Consider the following 19,667-nt stretch of genomic DNA (forward strand, 5'->3'; position numbering starts at 1 on the left):
TTTCCACCTAATAACTTGTTATGGGCAGTGAGACTAAGTCAACAACTATCTTTGACAGTATTACTCAATAGAAAAAGGCAAAGAATTGGTGAATTAAAAAATAACATACCTTTGGTTCCCCTGTCAACAGTGAGAGGAGAAATATGTTAAGAAGAAGCGTCTTTGGTTCACCTGTGGCTAAAAGCTGCGAGTTTAAGGTTATTAGGTGGAAATTTTACCACACAGCTATATGAGTTCCTAATAGTCCAAGCACTTGAATTCAAGCTCTTCTTCTGTAATTAAAATATTAGAGTTCTTTCTTTTGATCTCTTCTGATTTTGACTGCTTCCAAGATCCATAAATTTGTTCTTTATAGCAAGCTTGTCTTTTGCATTTCGAAGAATATGTAAGGTAAGTGCACAAACCAGAATCAATTGCAAGTTTTATTAGATGCTTTCTGGACTAAATTACAAAACCTGAAAAGTTATTCTTCATTCTCACTCTATAAATACTGCAGCTTCAGCTTCACATCTCTCGCCTCAAAAATCTGAATCAATTCTATTTTCATTCATCTGATCATTTCCAAAATCACTAGTAATCATGGGTCTTTTCACTTACGAATCTGAGGTTGTTACTACAATCTCACCAGCCAAGATGTTTAAGGCTTGTATACTTGATGGTGACAAGCTCATTCCCAAGATTGTTCCTCAGGCTTTTAAGAGTGTTGAGTACATTGAAGGCAATGGTGAGTCTGGTAGTATCAAGAAAGTAACTTTTGGAGAAGGTTAGTTAATTTATATATACAACTAAATACATTTTTTTGGCACAAAGATACAGCCTGGGGATAAAGGAAAAGATTGTACTTGCAGTGCTGGCATTTGAACTCCTGCTGAATGTCACCTGAGTGGCTACGTAATACAACTAAGCTAATCTCCGGGTTCGACTAAATACTTTGAATAATGTATTGAATTAGAACTTAGAAGTGCTGTTACAAAGAAGTAATAACTACTCTATATTTGCTTTTCCAAATGCAGGAAGTCAATTCAATTACGTGAAGCAGAAGGTAGAAACACTAGACAAAAAATTATTGTGTATAGTTACAGTGTGATCGAAGGAGATGCTTTAATGAACACACTTGAGAAATCACTTATGTGACAAAGTTAGAGGCCTCAGCGGATAGTGGATCGATATGTAAGACTACCAGTAAGTATTACACCATTGGTGACTTTGAGCTGTAGGAGGAGGAAATCAAGGCAGGCAAAGAAAAGGCTTTGGGAATGTTCAAGGCTATTGAAGCCTATCTCCTAGCAAATTCTGATGCCTTCTAAAAACCGCCTTAGCAATATCCACTTCAATGATCATACAATGCGGAATTCATGTGTGCTTGATTGAGAGAGTTCCTTTTTTTTTTTTTTTTTTTTTAGTTTTGCAGTTGTTGGTCCATATGACCTTCAGATTGCTAATAAGAGTTCATAGTTTGTCGAAACTACAGGAATCTTGAACTGTAACAAATAAAGGAGCATGGAAATGGAATATGTTTACTAAAAATTGTTGTGTGATCAAGCTATTGATTGAAAATGATGAGTGCATTATCTTTATCTTTCAAGATTTACTAATTATATATTGAACATAAGAAAGTCAAGTTTCAGAAGAAATGTAATGCAACTTGTACGACAAATTTGTTGAGGAAATCTAAATCCATAATTTTGACATTTGATGGAGGAAGGGTTATGGTGGAATTTAGGTCGTTGACATGATGATTTCCACTAGCATTTTCCAAAAGGATGCTAACATAACCACTTCAGACAATATAAAGAAATTATGTTTTGTTTAGTTTTTTTTATGAAATAATATAACATTGGGATAATTTCAAACCCCAAGAATTGTCAAATAGGGAGATAAGAAAAATTCACTCAAACAATGAGAAATGGAGTACTCAAGATGTTCTAAGTACCTAACAGTGAAGTTCAAAGGAGAACTTTACGTAACAGTGAAGCTCAAAGGAGAAATCTGGGGTAAAAGGAGCATTTGGGAAAAGCCTAAGTCCCAAAATTTCACTCTTGGTTTATATTTGTCACACTTTGAGATCGAAACATAACACGATTATATTATTACTTTGAAATAAAATCTTAAAATAATACGAAATCTAATCCATAACCATTGAAAAATCTTCAAATAAAATAAGATTCTTAAAAAGTTTTAATATTTGTTAAATAACTAAATAACAAATTTTCAAATTGTTAATGTCGAGTATTACAATTAAAAGAAATAATACTTCACAAAATCCTATTTGCTAAGTAGTTCTCAAATGTTCAAATTCTTCTAGCTTCTTACAAGACTAATCATACTTATCATTTACATCATTTGTAAAAGAAAAAAAAATGGAGAATGTGCAAACTATAGCTTAGCAAATATAGACTCATACACTTTTCTGGATCAAACATCGTTTTCATACATACTATATAGATCATTCAAAGACATTCATCAAATTATTCCGTAAAAAACAATTCAAAGATCATTATTCTATCAAACATTTTGTAAATTTATAAACAAATATTAAATATATTAATTCATAAATCATTTCAAATACGTTGTCATTTAATATCATAATTAAACCAAATCATGGATTAATCTGTAAAAATCATCATAAATCATTAGTTCATCGTTAGTTATGATTACTGTTATAACTCGTAACATTGATTATATCAATAATTTTATCATTATGATCATTGTTAACTATTAGAACCTGTTAGTCAAGGCCTAATGCTAACTATTATAACCCATTAGCCAGGTTGTAGAACTAGTTTTGATATCGATGATTCCATTTGCTAGAAATATAAAAACGTAACTATCATAAAATCATTATTTACACATAAATCATTTTCTCATTTCATTCGTAAGCATGATCTATCATTTACATAACAAAACACAAAATAAACATATGTTTGATCAAATTTTCATATATCGAAAATAAAGAAATAAAACAATTATTCATTTAGAAACATACATAAATACATAGGTTCGAAAACAAGCAAAATATGTAAGATTCTATTTACTTTCATTCGATTCTATCACTTAGTTTTTTCTTTTAAAATAATTAATGACCTATTCAAGATAATTTCATTAGTTTTTTCTCCTAAAATAATTAACGACCTATTCAAGATAATTTCATCATAACAATAATTAATCAACCCATTTTGAGACCAATTATATAAAAAACAATTAAGTTTCAACTAATTAATACTGACAGCCTGAGCTCTTTTCACTAAAACAACCATATTTCAAGATATCTGACTTAAAATTAAGATTTTTTTAATACGTTAAAAACTCAACTCAATAAGCTTTTTACCCATATATGACCCATCTCGTAATTCCTTATAGATTAATTATAATAATTTGTGCAACGTTATACACCACTATCAGACACTATGTATACATTTTAATAAAAATTACACATTTATTTATAGGAAACTCCAAATTCAATTTTGCTTATTTCGTTGGAAAGTAAAATCAATAATCTTTTCAAACATATATGACTTAATTTGTAATTCTTTGTATAAAAATTAAGAGGAATTTCATAATTCCACTTTGCTACTACTACTAAGCAACCTACACATCCTTAAGTAAAAATTAAACTACTCTTTAAAAATAACTTGGAATTAACTCTCATTTATTTCATTAAAAAGTAAATTCAGCATTCCAACTATATATAATAATCATAGCAATATTTTATCCCTTAATATAGAATATTATTTTTATCCATCACTACAAACACTACGGTTCATACGAAACAAAAATTTTCTTTTCTAACCCCATTAAATTTTTATTTTTTATTTTTATAGCAATAAAATCACATTACTAAATTTTTTCAACACTTTATTAGACCCTAATTAAAATATAAATTATTTGTCAAAACTAATCTTGAAGAGAGATACTGAATTTCTTAAAATTTTAGAGTTTTTCGATTATGCATTGTACCTCAAGATTTAACAATCAATATTATTTTTTTAAAATTGAAAAAAATTATTTACTCACATCTGACAAACAATTCTCTCTGTAAATTTTGTTCTTATTTTTCACTTGAAATTCTTTGATTTGTCTTTTTTGTATAAGAAAGAGAAGAGAAATAAACATTTTTCTTTCTCGATCAATTATAGGCCAAACAAGTTGTAGATGCTAACCTTATTAAAAGTTTAATTATTTATCAATAGGTCGTATGCATTTCTTATTCTTTATTAAAAAGTGCCTCAACTTATAAAAATACTTAAATTTTTTTTTTCAGGTATTACATTTCTCCAATCCTATATTAAAAGAATATGTGGATATAATATGATATATATGTAGAAAGCTAAACCCAAATTTATTAGGAGTTTTTTGGCCGATAATACTTTGCAGGTTGGGTATGAATCTCCACAGTTTATTATCCAAAACTATGTTTTTTTTCTTATTTGATGTGAGATCCAAATATCTTATTTATTTTCTTTGAAGCACTTGGCATGACGTGATAATTCAAGCACTTGAATTTAAGGTTTTGCTAGCATAAAATATTAGAATTCATTTCCTTTCAGAGAAGGAAATGAAGTCTTGTTTAGAGAATCATCCCATGTTTGAAACCATCTCAGAGAAGGAGCTTGAAGATGATCCTGTAGTAAAACTCTTTGAGTACTGCAACTGAAGAAGGACAAAAAGTTGATAGGAATGGGGGACAGACTTTCCAAGCAGTTTACCGACGAATTGCACCGGATTCATAAGAGAACAGTTTGACTGCTCAGGTTTCATTGAGGCAATGCATAAATTCTCTGGCTTGGTGATAGGTTTAGCGCGGGTACTTTCTTCTTCATCTATTCATGAGGTACATTGTCTTTGAAATATTTTTAATGCTTTTATAAACAACAAAGGGAGGTATAGCATAATTTTGTGTTTTGTATCTTTAACCATTCAGTGTTGCTAAACAATTCAGTGTATGAATCTTAAATCAAGATTTTCATGAAGGATTTTGTGATTATAATTAAATCACGTTGAGATATTGCAATAACTTTCGGAAAATCAAGTTTTGTAGGAATCAAAACTGTCTTAATACCAAGTATGAACAAGGCAATAGACATATCACAAACCCTTCTTGAATGAAATTCATGTAATCGTATAGAACAAAAGGGAAACCAAAACAAAACATAAAAAGTCAAGTAAACTATTCGACTTTGAAAAATTATGTAGTTTGTTTCATACTACACATATAAAATTAATTTGGCATATTTTGACATTGAATTTTTCTCAGCAATAGCCTTTTTCAATAGATACTTGCTTTCTAGATGATCCAACTCCTAAGAATTTGCAGTCTGTTCAGATGCCGAAAGGCCCCATGTTCAAATGTAATTATTTCATGATCCTAACTTTTTTTTTTCCCTTCTAGATGTCTATATACCATTTAATATCATAAATGGTAGATATTTGATGGTTTATTTGTTTACTGTTGTGTACGGAAAAGTACTTGTTAATCTTTACTATCCAATTAATTAATAAAAATATGAAGTTCCTTGACAGCACGTTTGATTATTTATTCCATATAATATTCTTTCCAGGTATATATATTAAAGCATTTTCAGTAAATATCAAGAAAAAAATGTAGCAGAAGTTGGTACAAAACGTTTAAAATCATTAATTGGACATTGACCATGAAATATTCATGCAGGGTGCTTTCTTTGACTACCGCAATTTCTTTGTGACTAGATCTATCAAATTAAAAAATTGAAGAAATTAAATAGTTAAGCTTCAAGGTCACTCTATAAATATCATCTTAATTCTCACTTGTTTCCACACCTCAAATTCTCAGTTCAATCTTCTTTTTCTCTCTGTTTATCTTCCTTAAATTTGAATCATGGGTGTTTTCACTTATGAAATGGAGGTTGCTACCTCAATCCCCCCAGCCAAGATGTTCAAGGCCTTTGTTCTTGATGCTGACAACCTTTTCCCCAAGGTTGTGCCACAGGCAATCAAGAGCTCTGAGCTTCTTGAAGGAGATGGTGGCCCTGGAAGTATCAAGAAGATCACTTTTGGTGAAGGTTAGTTTTCATTTCTTGCCACATGAAATTCCTTTCCGTTTTATGTTACTTATTTGATTGGTGACAAATGTAGGCAGCCAATTCAAGTATGTGAAACACAAGGTTGAAGGAATAGACAAAGAGAATTTCTCATACTGTTACAGTGTGATCGAAGGCGATGTTTTGACGAACACATTTGAGAAAATCAGTTATGAGACCAAGTTCATGGCAGCACCAGGTGGAGGATCAATTTGCAAGAGCAGCAGTAAGTACTATACCATTGGTGACATTGAGATCAATGAGGAGCAAATCAAGGCTGGAAAAGAAAGGGCCTCTGGAATGTACAAGGCTGTTGAAGCTTACCTCTTGGCAAATCCTGATCTCTACAACTAGGTTGCTACTGCTTGATATGTCCTTCATGTCATCTCAGTTTTCGTGGAGTGATTTTGATATTTCTTTTTCTCTTGGCCAAAATTGTCATTCGTTGGTTAATAAGAGTGGTGGTCTCTGGCTGTGATCATTTGTATTTCATTATAATTAGAGAGTTTGACTTGTATTATCTTTGATATACGAAATAAAATCAAGGTTTTGGTTCACCTACAATATTAATTGGCATTTATTTTTTTGACTTTAACTAGGAGTGATGAAATTCAAATCCTCTTATTACCCATACATCAACCTAAAGTCAGATAGAGAATCAAATAAAAAACTTAACTCAATTGGTTAATGCAACCATCCTTTAAGAGGTGACATCTAACAGACATAGGATTCAAATTTCAGCATTTATAACATTTTCTTTGTCCTTGGACTTCAATTCAGATAAAGAATTTGCCATTTGATGTCTAAAATTTCCACCTCATAACTTGATAAGGGCAGTGAGTTAAGTCCACAACTATCTTTTACAGTATTACTCAATAGAAAAAGGCTAAGAGTTGGTGAATTAAGAAATAACAAATGAGAAGAATATATATCTCACTACCGTCGATTCACCTGTCAATAGTGAGAGGAGAAATATGCTAAGAAGCAGGGTCTTTGGTTCACCTGTGGCTAAGAGCTATGTGTTCAAGCACTCGAATTCAAGCTCTTCTTCTGTACTTAAAATATTAGAGTTCTTGCTTTTTAATCTTCTTCTGATATTGACTGCTTCCAAGATCCATAAATTTGTTCTTTATAGCAAGCTTGTCTTTTGCATTTCGAAGAATATGTAAGGTAAGTAGACAAACCAGAATCAATTGCAAGTTTTATTAGGTGCTTTCTGAACGGAATTACAAAACCAGAAAAGTTATTCTTCATTCTCACTCTATAATTACTGCAGCTTCAGCTTCACATCTCACGCCTCAAAAATCTGAATCAATTCTATTTTCACTCATCTGATCATTTCCAAAATCACTAGTAATCATGGGTGTTTTCACTTACGAATCTGGGGTTGCTACTGCAATCTCACCAGCCAAGATGTTTAAGGCTTTTATCCTTGATGATGACAAGCTCATTCCCAAGATTGTTCCTCAGGCTTTTATGAGTGTTGAGTACATTGAAGGCAATGCTGAGCCTGGTAGTATCAAGAAAGTAACTTTTGGAAAGGTTAGTTAATTTATATATGCAACTAAATACATTTTTTTGGCACAAAGATACAGCCTGGTGATAAGGGAAAAGATTGCACTTGCAGTGCTGGCATTTGAACTCCTGCTGAATGCCCCCTGAGTGGCTACATAATACAACTAAGCTAATCTCCGGCTTCAACTAAATACTTTGAATAATGTATTGAATTAGAACTTAGAAGTGCTGTTACAAAGAAATAATAACTACTCTATATTTGCTTTTCCAAATGGAGGAAGTCAATTCAATTACGTGAAGCAGAAGGTAGAAACACTAGACAAAAAAATTTTTGTCTATAGTTACAGTGTATGTAATCAAAGGGGATGCTTTAATGAACACACTCGAGAAAATCACTTATGTGACAAAGTTAGAGGCCTCCGCGGATGGTGGATCGATATGTCTACCAGTAAGTATTACACCATTGGTGACTTTGAGCTGGAGGAGGAGGAAATCAAGGCAGGCAAAGAAAGGGCTTTGGGAATGTTCAAGGCTATTGAAGCCTACCTCCTAGCAAATCCTGATACCTACTAAAAACCGCCTTAGCAATATCCACTTCAATGATCATAAAAAGTGGAATTCATGTGTGCTTGATTGAGTGAGTTCCTTTTTCTTTTTTTTTTTTCCTTTTTAGTTTTGCAGTTGTTGGTCCATATGACCTTCAGATTGCTAATAAGAGTTCATAGTTTGTCGAAACTACCGGGAAACTTGAACTTTAACAAATAAAGGAGCATGGAAATGGAATATGTTTATTAAAAATTGTTGTGTGATCAAGCTATTGATTGAAAATGATGAGTGCATTATCTTCATCTTTCAAGATTTACTAATTATATATTGAACATAAGAAAGTCAAGTTTCAGAAGAAACGCAATGCAACTTGTAAGACAAATTTGTTGAGGAAATCTAAATCCATAATTTTGACATTGGATGGAGGAAAGGGTTATGGTGGAATTTAGGGTCGTTGAGATGATGATTTCCACTAGCATTTTCCATAAGGATGCTAACATAACCACTTCAGACAATATAGAGAAATTATGTTTTGTTTAGTTTTTTTTATGAAATAATATAACATTGGGATAATTTCAAACGCCGAGAACTGTCAAATAGGTAGATAAGAAAAATTCACTCAAACAATGAGAAATGGAGTACTCAAGATGTTCTAAGTACCTAACAGTGAAGCTCAAAGGAGAAATTTGGGGTAAAAGGAGCATTTGGGAAAAGCCAAGTCTCAAAATTTCACCTTTAGTTTATCTTTGATGAACATAACCTTGTTAAAGTTAGGCATAGAAACATTCATCAAGATAGGCTGAGGATCCTGACAGAGGGAGAGCAGGAAAGGGGGACAGAATTCTGGTCTATGCTGTTGCTGGAAGAAATTTATGTAACATGTTCTGTCATGGTTTCTGATTTCTACCTCCTAAAATCGTTTCATGTTATTTTGTTGCTTTGCTGCAACATGTTTTCTACCTGGAAAAAAAAAACAGTTATCAACAAATATATTCTCATACTAAATTCTTCTTGCATCATCATCGTTTCAACCATGTTTGACGTGTGAGATATATAGAATGAGATTTACAAATTCGCAAGAATCTAATTGATTAGAATGTCAACAGAAAGTTGCTATTAGTTAGTTTCACAAGGTCAAAGCACTTGAATTAAAGGTTTATTTGGCCATTACATTGTCAACGTGACCGTTACCTTTCTGTTTAATGGTGAATGGCTGTGGGAATTATTAATTTGTTATCATGGTTTTCACTTGAATTCTCATTTTTAGCTTCCCTCAATGTTCCGTGAAGTTTTAACTTGATGTTATACAGCTTGCAGGGGAAGTATATGTTGGAAAACAAGGCAAACCAACTATAAACAAGTCAACTGGCTTGCCTTGGAAACGATTCTACCGAGCACGAGCATAAAGCAACCCTCTATGTGACTGCCATTTCCCCAGCCATGTTGACTATTCACTTCATTACACTCGGTTATTTCCGTTGTCTGATCAGATTGATAGTTCCAAAAAGAGCCAGTTTGCGGATGTTGGTTGTGTTTTTGGAGGGCTTTTAATTGGTCTTTCAACAAATTTCCCTGAAACTCTAATAAATGGGATGGAGCTTAGGGATAAAGTGACTAAGTATGTGAAGGAAAGAATATCTCTGTTGTTGGTACATTCCCAACTACTCTGAGAAAGGACAGCTTTCAAAGATGTTTTTCTTATTTCCTGAATCTCACTTCAAAGAGAAAAACCATCATCGTAGGGTAATCGGTGCTCACTTGTTAGATGAGTATGCTTATGTTCTTCAGGTTGGTGCGATTATATACACAATTACAGACGTGGAAGAAATTGGAGAATGGATCAAGTCTTGTTTAGAGAATCACCCTTTGTTTGAAGCCCTCTCAGACAAGGAGCTTGAAGCTGATCCTGTAGTAAAACTCCTGAGTACTGCTACTGAAGAAGGACAAAAAGTTGCTAGGAATGGGGGACAGACTTTCCAAGCACCGTTTCATGAGAGAACAGTTTGTCTGCTCAGGCTTCATTGAGCCACCAATGGATAAATTGTCTGGTTTAGTAATAGGTTTAGTGCGCTTACTTTCTTCATTTGTTATTGAGGATCATTGTCTTTGATATATTTGTAATGCTAATATAAGCAACACAGGGAGGTATAGCATAATTTAGAGTTTTGTATCTTTAACTATTCAGTGTTGCTAAACAATTCACTATACAAATCTTAAATCAAGATTTTCATTAAGGATTTTGTGATTGTAATTAAATCACGTTGAGATTTTGTAATAACTTACGGAAAATAAAGTTTTGTAGGAACCAAACTCTGTCATAATACCTAGTATGACCAGGCCAATAGACATATCGCATGCCCATCTTACAATGAAATTCAAGTTACCCGATGGAACAAATGGGAAACCAAAACAGAACATAAAAGGTCAAGTAATCTCTTTTGAGTTCGAAAAATTATGTAGATGTTTCATACTTATAATTAGGCACATATTTTAACGTTGAATTTTTCTCAGCAATAGCCTCTTTCAATAAGATACTTGCTTTCCAGATGGTCCAACTCTTCTAAAGAATTTGCAGTCTGTTCAGATGCCAAAAGGCCCCATGGTGAAATGTAATTATTTCATGATCCTACCCTTTTTTTTTCCTTCTGCATGACTGTGTACCATTTAGTATCATAAATGATAGATCTTTGATTGTTTATTTGTTTACTGTGTGCACAAAAATACTTGTTAATCTTTATTATCCAATTAATTAATAAAATATGAAGTTCCTTGACAGCACATTTGATTATTTATTCCCTATAATATTCTTTCCAAGCATATATATGTAAGCATTTTCAATAAATATCGAGAAAAAAATGTAGCACAAGTTGGTACAAAACGTTTAAAATCATTAATTGGAGATTGACCATGAAATTTTCATGCAGGGTGCTTTCTTTGACTACTGCAATTTCTTTGTGACTGGATCTATCCAATTAAAAAATTGAAGAAATTAAATAGTTAAGCTTCAAGGTCAGTCTATAAATATCATCTTAATTCTCACTTGTTTCCACACCTCAAACACTCTGTTAAATCTTCTTTTTCTCTCTGTTTATCTTCATTAAATTCGAATCATGGGTGTTATCACTTATGAAATGGAGGTCGCTACCTCAATCCCCCCAGCCAAGATGTTCAAGGCCTTTGTTCTTGATGCTGACAACCTTTTCCCCAAGGTTGTGCCACAGGCGATCAAGAGTTCTGAGCTTATTGAAGGAGATGGTGGCCCTGGAAGTATCAAGAAGATCACTTTTGGTGAAGGTTAGTCTTCATTTCTTGCCACTGGAAATTCCTTTCCATTTTCTTTTGAGAAATGTAGCAGTACGTAAATTATTTGATTGGTAACAAATATAGGCAGCCAATTCAAGTATGTGAAACACAAGGTTGAAGGAATAGACAAAGAGAATTTCTCATACAGTTACAGTGTAATCGAAGGTGATAATTTGATGGACACATTTGAGAAAATCAGTTATGAGACCAAGTTCATGGCAGCACCAGGTGGAGGATCAATTTGCAAGAGCAGCAGCAAGTACTATACCATTGGTGACATTGAGATCAATGAAGATCAAATTAAGGCTGGCAAAGAAAGGGCCTCTGGAATGTACAAGGCTGTCGAAGCTTACCTCTTGGCAAATCCTGATCTCCACAACTAGGTTGATCCTGCTTGATATGTCCTTCATGTCATCTCTGTTTTAATGGTGTGATTTTGATATTTCTTTTCTCTCTTGGCCAAAATTGTCTTTGGTTGTCTAATAAGAGTGGTGGTCTCTGGCAGTGATCATCTGTATTTTCATTATAATTAAAGAGTTTGTATCGCATTATCTTGGATATACAAAGTAAAATCAAGGTTTGGGTTCACCTGCAATTTTAATTGATATTTATTTTTTTTCTTTCATAAATCTTTTGAGTTTAACTACGAGTGATGAAATCCAAATCCTCGCATTTTCCATACATCAACCTAAAGTTAGATAGAGAATCGAATTCGAAACTTAATTCAATTGGATCGTACAACCATTCTTTAAAAGATGACATCGAACAGACATAAGATTCAAATTTTGCATCTACAACCTTTTCTTTATCCTCTGACTGTAATGGTAAAAAAAAAAAAAAAAATTCAGATAGAGAATTTTTCGTTTGTTGTCTAAAATTTCCACCTAATAACTTGTTATGGGCAGTGAGACTAAGTCAACAACTATCTTTGACAGTATTACTCAATAGAAAAAGGCAAAGAATTGGTGAATTAAAAAAAAACATACCTTTGGTTCGCCTGTCAACAGTGAGAGGAGAAATATGTTAAGAAGCAGGGTCATTGGTTCACCTGTGGCTAAGAGCTATGAGTTTAAGGTTATTAGATGGAAATTTTACAACAAAGGTATGAGTTCCTAATAGTCCAAGCACTTGAATTCAAGCTCTTCTGCTGTACCTAAAATATTAGAGTTCTTTCTTTTAATCTTCTTCTGATATTGACTGCTTCCAAGATCCATAAATTTGTTCTTTGTAGCAAGCTTGTCTTTTTCATTTCGAAGAATATGTAAGGTAAGTACACAAACCAGAATCAATTGCAAGTTTTATTAGGTGCTTTCTGGACTGAATTACAAAACCTGAAAAGTTATTCTTCATTCTCACTCTATAAATACTGCAGCTTCAGCTTCACATCTCACGCCTCAAAAATCTGAATCAATTCTATTTTCACTCATCTGATCATTTCCAAAATCACTAGTAATCATGGGTGTTTTCACTTACGAGTCTAAGGTTGTTACTGCAATCTCACCAGCCAAGATGTTTAAAGCTTTTATCCTTGATGGTGACAAGCTCATTCCCAAGATTGTTCCTCAAGGCTTTTAAGAGTGTTGAGTACATCGAAGGCAATGGTAAGCCGGGGAGCATCAAGAAAGTTACTTTTGGAGAAGGTTGGTTAATTTATATAGCAACTAAATGCATTTTTTTGGTACAAAGACATCAGCCTGGGGATAAGGGAAGGGATTGTACTTGCAGTGCTGGCATTTGAACTCCTGCTAAATGCCACGAGTGGCTACATGAATCAACTGAGCTAATCTCTGGGTTCAACTAAATACTCTGAATAATATATTGAATTAGAACTTAGAAGTGCAGTTACAAAGAAGAAATAACTACTCTATATTTGCTTTTCCAAAACGCAGGTAAGTCAATTCAATTACGTGAAGCAGAAGGTAGAAGCACTAGACAAAGAAAATTTTGTGTATATTTATAGTGTGATTGAAGGCGATTCTTTGATGAACACACTTGGGAAAATCACTTATGAGACAAAGTTAGAGGCCTCTGCAGACGGGGGATCGATCTGTAAGACTATTAGTAAGTATTACACCGTTGGTGACTTTGAGCTCAAGAAGGAGGAAATCAAGGCAGGCAAAGAAAGGGCTTTGGTAATGTTCAAGGCTATTGAAGCCTACATCCTAGCAAATCCTGATGCCTACTAAAAACCCCAATAGCAATATCCACTTCAATGATCATACAATATGTGATTGATCGAGAGAGTTCCTTTTTCTTTTCTTTTTTTTTTCTTTTTAGTTTTGCAGCCGTTGGTCCATATGACCTTCAGATTGCTAATAAGAGTTCATTGTTTGTTGAAACTACTGGGAAGCTTTAACTGTAACAAATAAAGGGGCAAAGAAATGGAATGTGTTTACTAAAAATTGTTGTGAGATCAAGCTATTGATTGAAAATGATGAGTGCATTATCTTCATCTTTCAAGATTTACTAATTCTATATTGAACATAAGAAAGTCTCAGTTTCAGAAGAATTGTATTGTGACTTGTAAGACAAATTTGTTGACGAAATCTAAATCCATAATTTTGACATTGGATGAGTAATAGGTTTAGCGTGGTTACCTTCTTCTTCCTCTATTCGTGAGGATCATTGTCTTTGAAATATTTGTAATGCTTTTATTAAGAAGAATTAAAAAAAATGCAAAAATCAACACAGGGAGGTATAGCATAATTTATTTTGTATCTTTAACTATTCAGTGTTGCTAAACAATTCAGTATATGAATCTTAAATCAAGATTTTCATGAAGGATTTTATGATTATAATTAAATATCGTTGAGATTTTGTAATAACTTTCAAAAAATCAAGTTCTTTAGGAACCAAAACTCTTTGTCTTAATGCCAAGTATGAACAAGGCAATAGACATATCACATACCCTACTTGAATGAAATTCATGTCATCCCATAGAACAAATGGGAAACCAAAACAAAATATAAAAAGTCAAGTAAACTCTATTTGAGTTCGAAAAATTATGTAGCATGTTTCATACTAATAATTTGGCATATATTTTGACATTGAATTTTTCTCAACCATAGCTTCTTTCAATAAGATACTTGCTTTCTAGATGGTCCAACTCTTCTCAAAAATTTGCAATCTGTTCTGATGCAAAAAGGCTCCATATTCAAATGTAATTATTTCATGATACTACCCTTTTTTTCCTTCTAGATGTGTATACCATTTAATATCATAAATGGTAGATCTTTGATTGTGTATTTGTTTACTGTGTGTGCAGAAAAACTACTGGTTAATCTTTATTATCCAATTAATTAATAAAAATATGAAGTTCCTTGAAAGCACATTTGATTATTTATTCCCATACAAAACGTTTAAAATGATTAATTGGAGATTGACTATGAAATTTTCATGCAGGGTGCTTTTTTTGACTACTGCAATTTCATAGTGATTGGATATGTCCAATTAAAAAAATTGAAGAAATTAAATAGTTAAGCTTCAAGGTCAGTCTATAAATATCATCTTAATTCTCACCTGTTTCGACACCTCAAACACTCAGGTAAATCTTCTTTTTCTCTCGGTTTATCTTCCTTAAATTTGAATCATGGGTGTTTTCACTTATGAAATGGAGGTTGCTACCTCAATCCCCCCAGCCAAGATGTTCAAGGCCTTTGTTCTTGATGCTGACAACCTTTTCCCCAAGGTTGTGCCACAGGCAATCAAGAGCTCTGAGCTTCTTGAAGGAGATGGTGGCCATGGAAGTATCAAGAAGATCACTTTTGGTGAAGGTTAGTTTTCTTTTCTTGCCACTTTAAATTCCTTTCCATTTTCTTTTGAGAAATATAGCAGTATGCAACTTATTTGATTGGTAACAAATGTAGGCAGCCAATTCAAGTATGTGAAACACAAGATTGAGGGAATAGACAAAGAGAATTTCTCATACTGTTATAGTGTGATCGAAGGTGATGTTTTGATGAACACATTTGAGAAAATCAGTTATGAGACCAAGTTCATGGCAGCACCAGGTGGAGGATCAATTTGCAAGAGCAGCAGCAAGTACTATACCATTGGTGACATTGAGATCAATGATGAGCAAATTAAGGCTGGCAAAGAAAGGGCCTCGGGAATGTACAAGGCTGTCGAAGCTTACCTCTTGGCAAATCCTGATCTCTACAACTAGGTTGCTCCTGCTTGATAAATCCTTCATGTCATCTCAGTTTTAATGGTGTGATTTGATATTTCTTTTTCTCTTGGCCAAAATTATCTTTGATTGGCTAATAAGAGTGGTGGTCTTTGGCTTTTATCCTCTGTATTTTCATTATAATTAAAGAGTTTGAGTTGGATTATCTTTGATATAGGAAATAAAATCGAGGTTTGGGTTCACCTGCAATATTAATTGGTATTTATTTTTTTTCTTTCATAAATCTTTTGAGTTTAACTAGTAGTGATAAAATTTAAATCCTGATATTTCCCATACATCAACTTAAAGTCATATAAACAATCTAATTCGAAACGTAACTCAATTGATTCATGTAATTATTTTTTAAAAGGTGACATCCAATAGACATAAAATTTAAATTTCAGCATTTGTAATCTTTTCTTTATCTTTGGACTGCAATGTAAAAAAAAAAAAAAAAAATCAGATAAAGAATTTGTCGTTTGTTGTCTAAAATTTCCACCTAATTACTTGATATGGGCAGTGAGACTAAGTCCACAACTATTTTTTTATAGTATTGGGTGAATTAATATTAACTTATGAGGAGAATTATGCATATGATTGTTAACCAAATTATAATTATAATATAATATAATATAATAATTTTGATATTTTATAATAATAAAATTAAAATAATTATCATCATACTAAATTAAATTAAAAATGTAAATTTAAGTTTTAAAAAATAAATATAACAAAAACTTAAGATTAAAATTTCAATACAAAATAAACGTTTAATGTTTCTTTGTTTTGATTCTTTTTAGAAGTTTTCTTTTTAGTCTTTTAGTATTAAGTCATCATCTTCATTCTTTTTTTTTATATATTTTTCTTCTTTTTTTATTTTTTTTGACTATAAAAAATTATCTTCTATCACAATCAAATCAAATCAGATTTTGTATTTTCCTTTTTCTCTATTTTATGTTTTTTTCTAGAGCTTTTTAAAATTTTTTTAGTGGTGGATTTTTATTTTCAATTTTATAAATTTTTTAGGCAATTGATCATTGCCGAACTCATTTATAATATTACTTTTCATCTATTTACCATTGAAAATTTAAATTTGTTATTTTGATTTGAAACCAAATTGTTATAAAGTTTTTGTTACTTGAAATAAAGTAAATATATAACTTTTTTTTCATTACTAAACTTCTATTTTTAACGTATACTTATTTATGTAATATAAATCATTTTGTAATTTCATTTTATAGTAAAAAATGGCATCCTTACATGAATTTTACTAATTAAAAATATTAATTTGTAAACATATTCTAAAAAAAAGATATGAAGTAATAAAAAAACTATTAGTAAATTGATATAATAATCAATGATGTTTATTTATATATTTATATGGGAAATTGACTAAAACTACTTTTAGTATCGAATACTGATTTCTTAAAAAGCAATTAAATATACATAACTTACTAAAAGATGTTACACTAAGAGTTTAAATAACAAACTTTACTTAAAGGTATACCTTATCCTAATCAAATAGTTTTTTATGTTGTTCTTTAAATATTCAAACACTTTTTTCAATTAACTTTGATTCAATATTATTATTGTTTGTTAAATAATGAAATATCATAATTTTAAAATTAATAAGATATGATCTATTTTAGTCAAATATCAAAAGATATATTTTGAAGGTAAACTATATTTTAAATCTTAGACTTTAAAATTGATAGTGAATATATTTTTAATATTTGAACTCTTTTCTAATTAAAATGGAGTAATTTCGATGAACACTTAATTATATATTAAGTATAAGTCATGCAAAAAATTCATTATTTAAACACTATTGTTATAAAATTATAATTTATAAAATTTATACTATTATTAGTATTATTTGATCATATATTTTAATTTAAAATATTATGTATCTGAGAAAATAACTAATAGGTAATTTTTTTATGGTGTTTCCCAATAAATTTAGACTCATTATTTTTCTCTTTCATTTTAAAAATATCTTTGAAGACAAGAATTTTTTATATAATAGCTATCAATGTTATTAATGACACCATAAAACACAACAATTTATTTTGGTAAAGATATAGCATTAATCTAGTTACTATTAATATATTATCAAATAGACAATCAATGACATGCAAATATAGATAAAGTTGCTACAAATTTTCACTTCAAAATTTGGTTTTTGTAATAAAAATATGTTGTTATAGTAATTGGTAGATGAATATTGTTTTAATTATTTATATATGTGTACAATATCCACAAATATTGTAACTTAATACCTTAGTATTAAATGGCAATTAATATAATTTTTAAATGAATTAAATATGTTAGACAAATTAAAAAATATAGCTCTATATCAATATTTAACCAAAAAAAATACTAAGTTAGTAATGATTTACTACTATATGTTATCGATGATTTGCTGCTAAGTTATATCACTAATTTATTATCAAAATATGAATAATTTACTATTAAGTTATCCAAACTTTACTATTAAGCTAAAACGGATTTACTAATAAGTTATCATTGATTATTATCATCACTTATTTACAACTAAATTATAAGTGATTTAGCATTTAGTTATCACTAAATAACGACTAAGTTAACTCTAATTTATTATTATAATTGATTTATTACTAAGTTTTTACTTCACTCTTGTTAGTAATTGGAGTTCAATCCCTAAAAACTTCAAATATAAAAAAACTTATCATCGATTGACAATTAAGTTATTACTGTTTTATTATTATGTTATCAGTGATTTATTATTAAATTATTAACTATTTACTATTAAGTTATGAATGATTTACTACTAAGTTATTGATGATTTAATACTAAGTTATTAATAATTTATTATAAAGTTATAACTAATTTATTATGAAGTTATCGATGATTTACTACAAAATTATCATTGATATACAACTAAGTTATAAGTGACATATTACTACGTTATTAGTGATTTACTATTATATTACTATGCATTTACTCATTACCATTGATCTATTACTAAGTTTTCAATAGGTAGTTGTTAAGTTATCAATTATTTACTACTAAATTATCATTGAATTACTACTAAGTTATTTATGATATACTATTAATTTTATCAATTAATTACAATATATGAGATAATTTTCTTTTTATATAATATAACATTATTGTTTCGTTCAAATTTATAATTTTTCTACTAAATTTTTGAAAAAGTTCATTGTAGGTTTATCCTAATCCTTTTCTCTTTCTAGTAACCAAGGTTCAATCATTAGTAACTTTAAGTATAAAAAAAATGTTATCACTAATTAACAAATAAATTACTACTCACTTACTATTACCTTATCACTTATTTACTACTAAATTATCATGATTTATCACTAAGTTATAAATGATTTACTACTAAGTTATAAATGATTTATTACTAAGTTATTAATAATTTACTATTAAGTTATTAATAATTTATTGTAATGTTATTATTGATTTACTATAAAGTTATTAATAATTAACTAATTTATAACTAAATTATTATTAATTTATAAATAAATTATCAATGATTTATAATTAAATTATCAATATTTTACTATTACATTATTAGTGATTTACTACTAAGTTATCGATAATTTACTACTAAATTATTAATGATTTACTACTATAGTGTTATGCATTTGTTACTTTGTTATTATTGATTTACTTCTGAGTTTTAGTGATTAGTTATTAAATTATAATTGATTTATCGCTAAGTTATTTATGATTACTACTAAATTTATAATTGAATTACTATTAAACTAAAATAAATTTACTATTATGCTATCACTAATTTACTACTAAATTTTCATTGATTAACTACTAAATTATCAATGATTAACTATTAAGTTATCTTTTTTTATGAAGTTATTATTAATTTACAACTATGTTATTATGCATTTACAATTACATTATAATTGATTTATTATTAAGTTATTATGCTTTGACTATTATATTATTACTAATTTACTACTAAATTATAATTGATATACTATCAAGTTATATCTCTAATTTACTATACTAAATTATTATTGATTAACTATTATTTTACTTATAATTACTATTAAGTTATA

The 19,667-nt window shown here is 30.2% G+C and overlaps 3 protein-coding genes and 3 pseudogenes across 3 annotated transcripts; all 6 read left to right on the forward strand.

The window, feature by feature from the left end:
• The first annotated feature begins 579 nt into the window (after positions 1-579).
• LOC111279158 (major allergen Pru ar 1 pseudogene) lies at positions 580-1,307 on the forward strand (annotated as a pseudogene).
• A 4,480-nt stretch (positions 1,308-5,787) lies between these two features.
• On the forward strand, positions 5,788-6,613 carry LOC111279274 (major allergen Pru av 1-like). The gene is made up of 2 exons (XM_022866267.2): positions 5,788-6,038; positions 6,112-6,613. The coding sequence occupies exons 1-2, from the start codon at positions 5,855-5,857 to the stop codon at positions 6,408-6,410; spliced, it is 483 nt and encodes a 160-aa protein (XP_022722002.1). The 5' UTR covers positions 5,788-5,854; the 3' UTR covers positions 6,411-6,613.
• An 802-nt stretch (positions 6,614-7,415) lies between these two features.
• On the forward strand, positions 7,416-8,144 carry LOC111280216 (major strawberry allergen Fra a 1-2 pseudogene; annotated as a pseudogene).
• Positions 8,145-9,326: 1,182 nt separating this feature from the next.
• LOC111279129 (tRNA (guanine-N(7)-)-methyltransferase pseudogene) lies at positions 9,327-10,298 on the forward strand (annotated as a pseudogene).
• Positions 10,299-11,177: 879 nt separating this feature from the next.
• LOC111279307 (major allergen Pru av 1-like) lies at positions 11,178-12,008 on the forward strand. The gene is made up of 2 exons (XM_022866325.2): positions 11,178-11,411; positions 11,505-12,008. The coding sequence occupies exons 1-2, from the start codon at positions 11,228-11,230 to the stop codon at positions 11,801-11,803; spliced, it is 483 nt and encodes a 160-aa protein (XP_022722060.2). The 5' UTR covers positions 11,178-11,227; the 3' UTR covers positions 11,804-12,008.
• Positions 12,009-14,969: 2,961 nt separating this feature from the next.
• Positions 14,970-15,864, forward strand: LOC111279612 (major allergen Pru ar 1-like). The gene is made up of 2 exons (XM_022866578.2): positions 14,970-15,193; positions 15,287-15,864. The coding sequence occupies exons 1-2, from the start codon at positions 15,010-15,012 to the stop codon at positions 15,583-15,585; spliced, it is 483 nt and encodes a 160-aa protein (XP_022722313.1). The 5' UTR covers positions 14,970-15,009; the 3' UTR covers positions 15,586-15,864.
• Positions 15,865-19,667: the final 3,803 nt, after the last annotated feature.

The sequence above is a fragment of the Durio zibethinus genome, chromosome 27, assembly GCF_047325235.1.
Source record: "Durio zibethinus cultivar Kanyao isolate XHJ-2024 chromosome 27, ASM4732523v1, whole genome shotgun sequence".
In the NCBI taxonomy this organism is placed as follows: domain Eukaryota; kingdom Viridiplantae; phylum Streptophyta; class Magnoliopsida; order Malvales; family Malvaceae; genus Durio; species Durio zibethinus.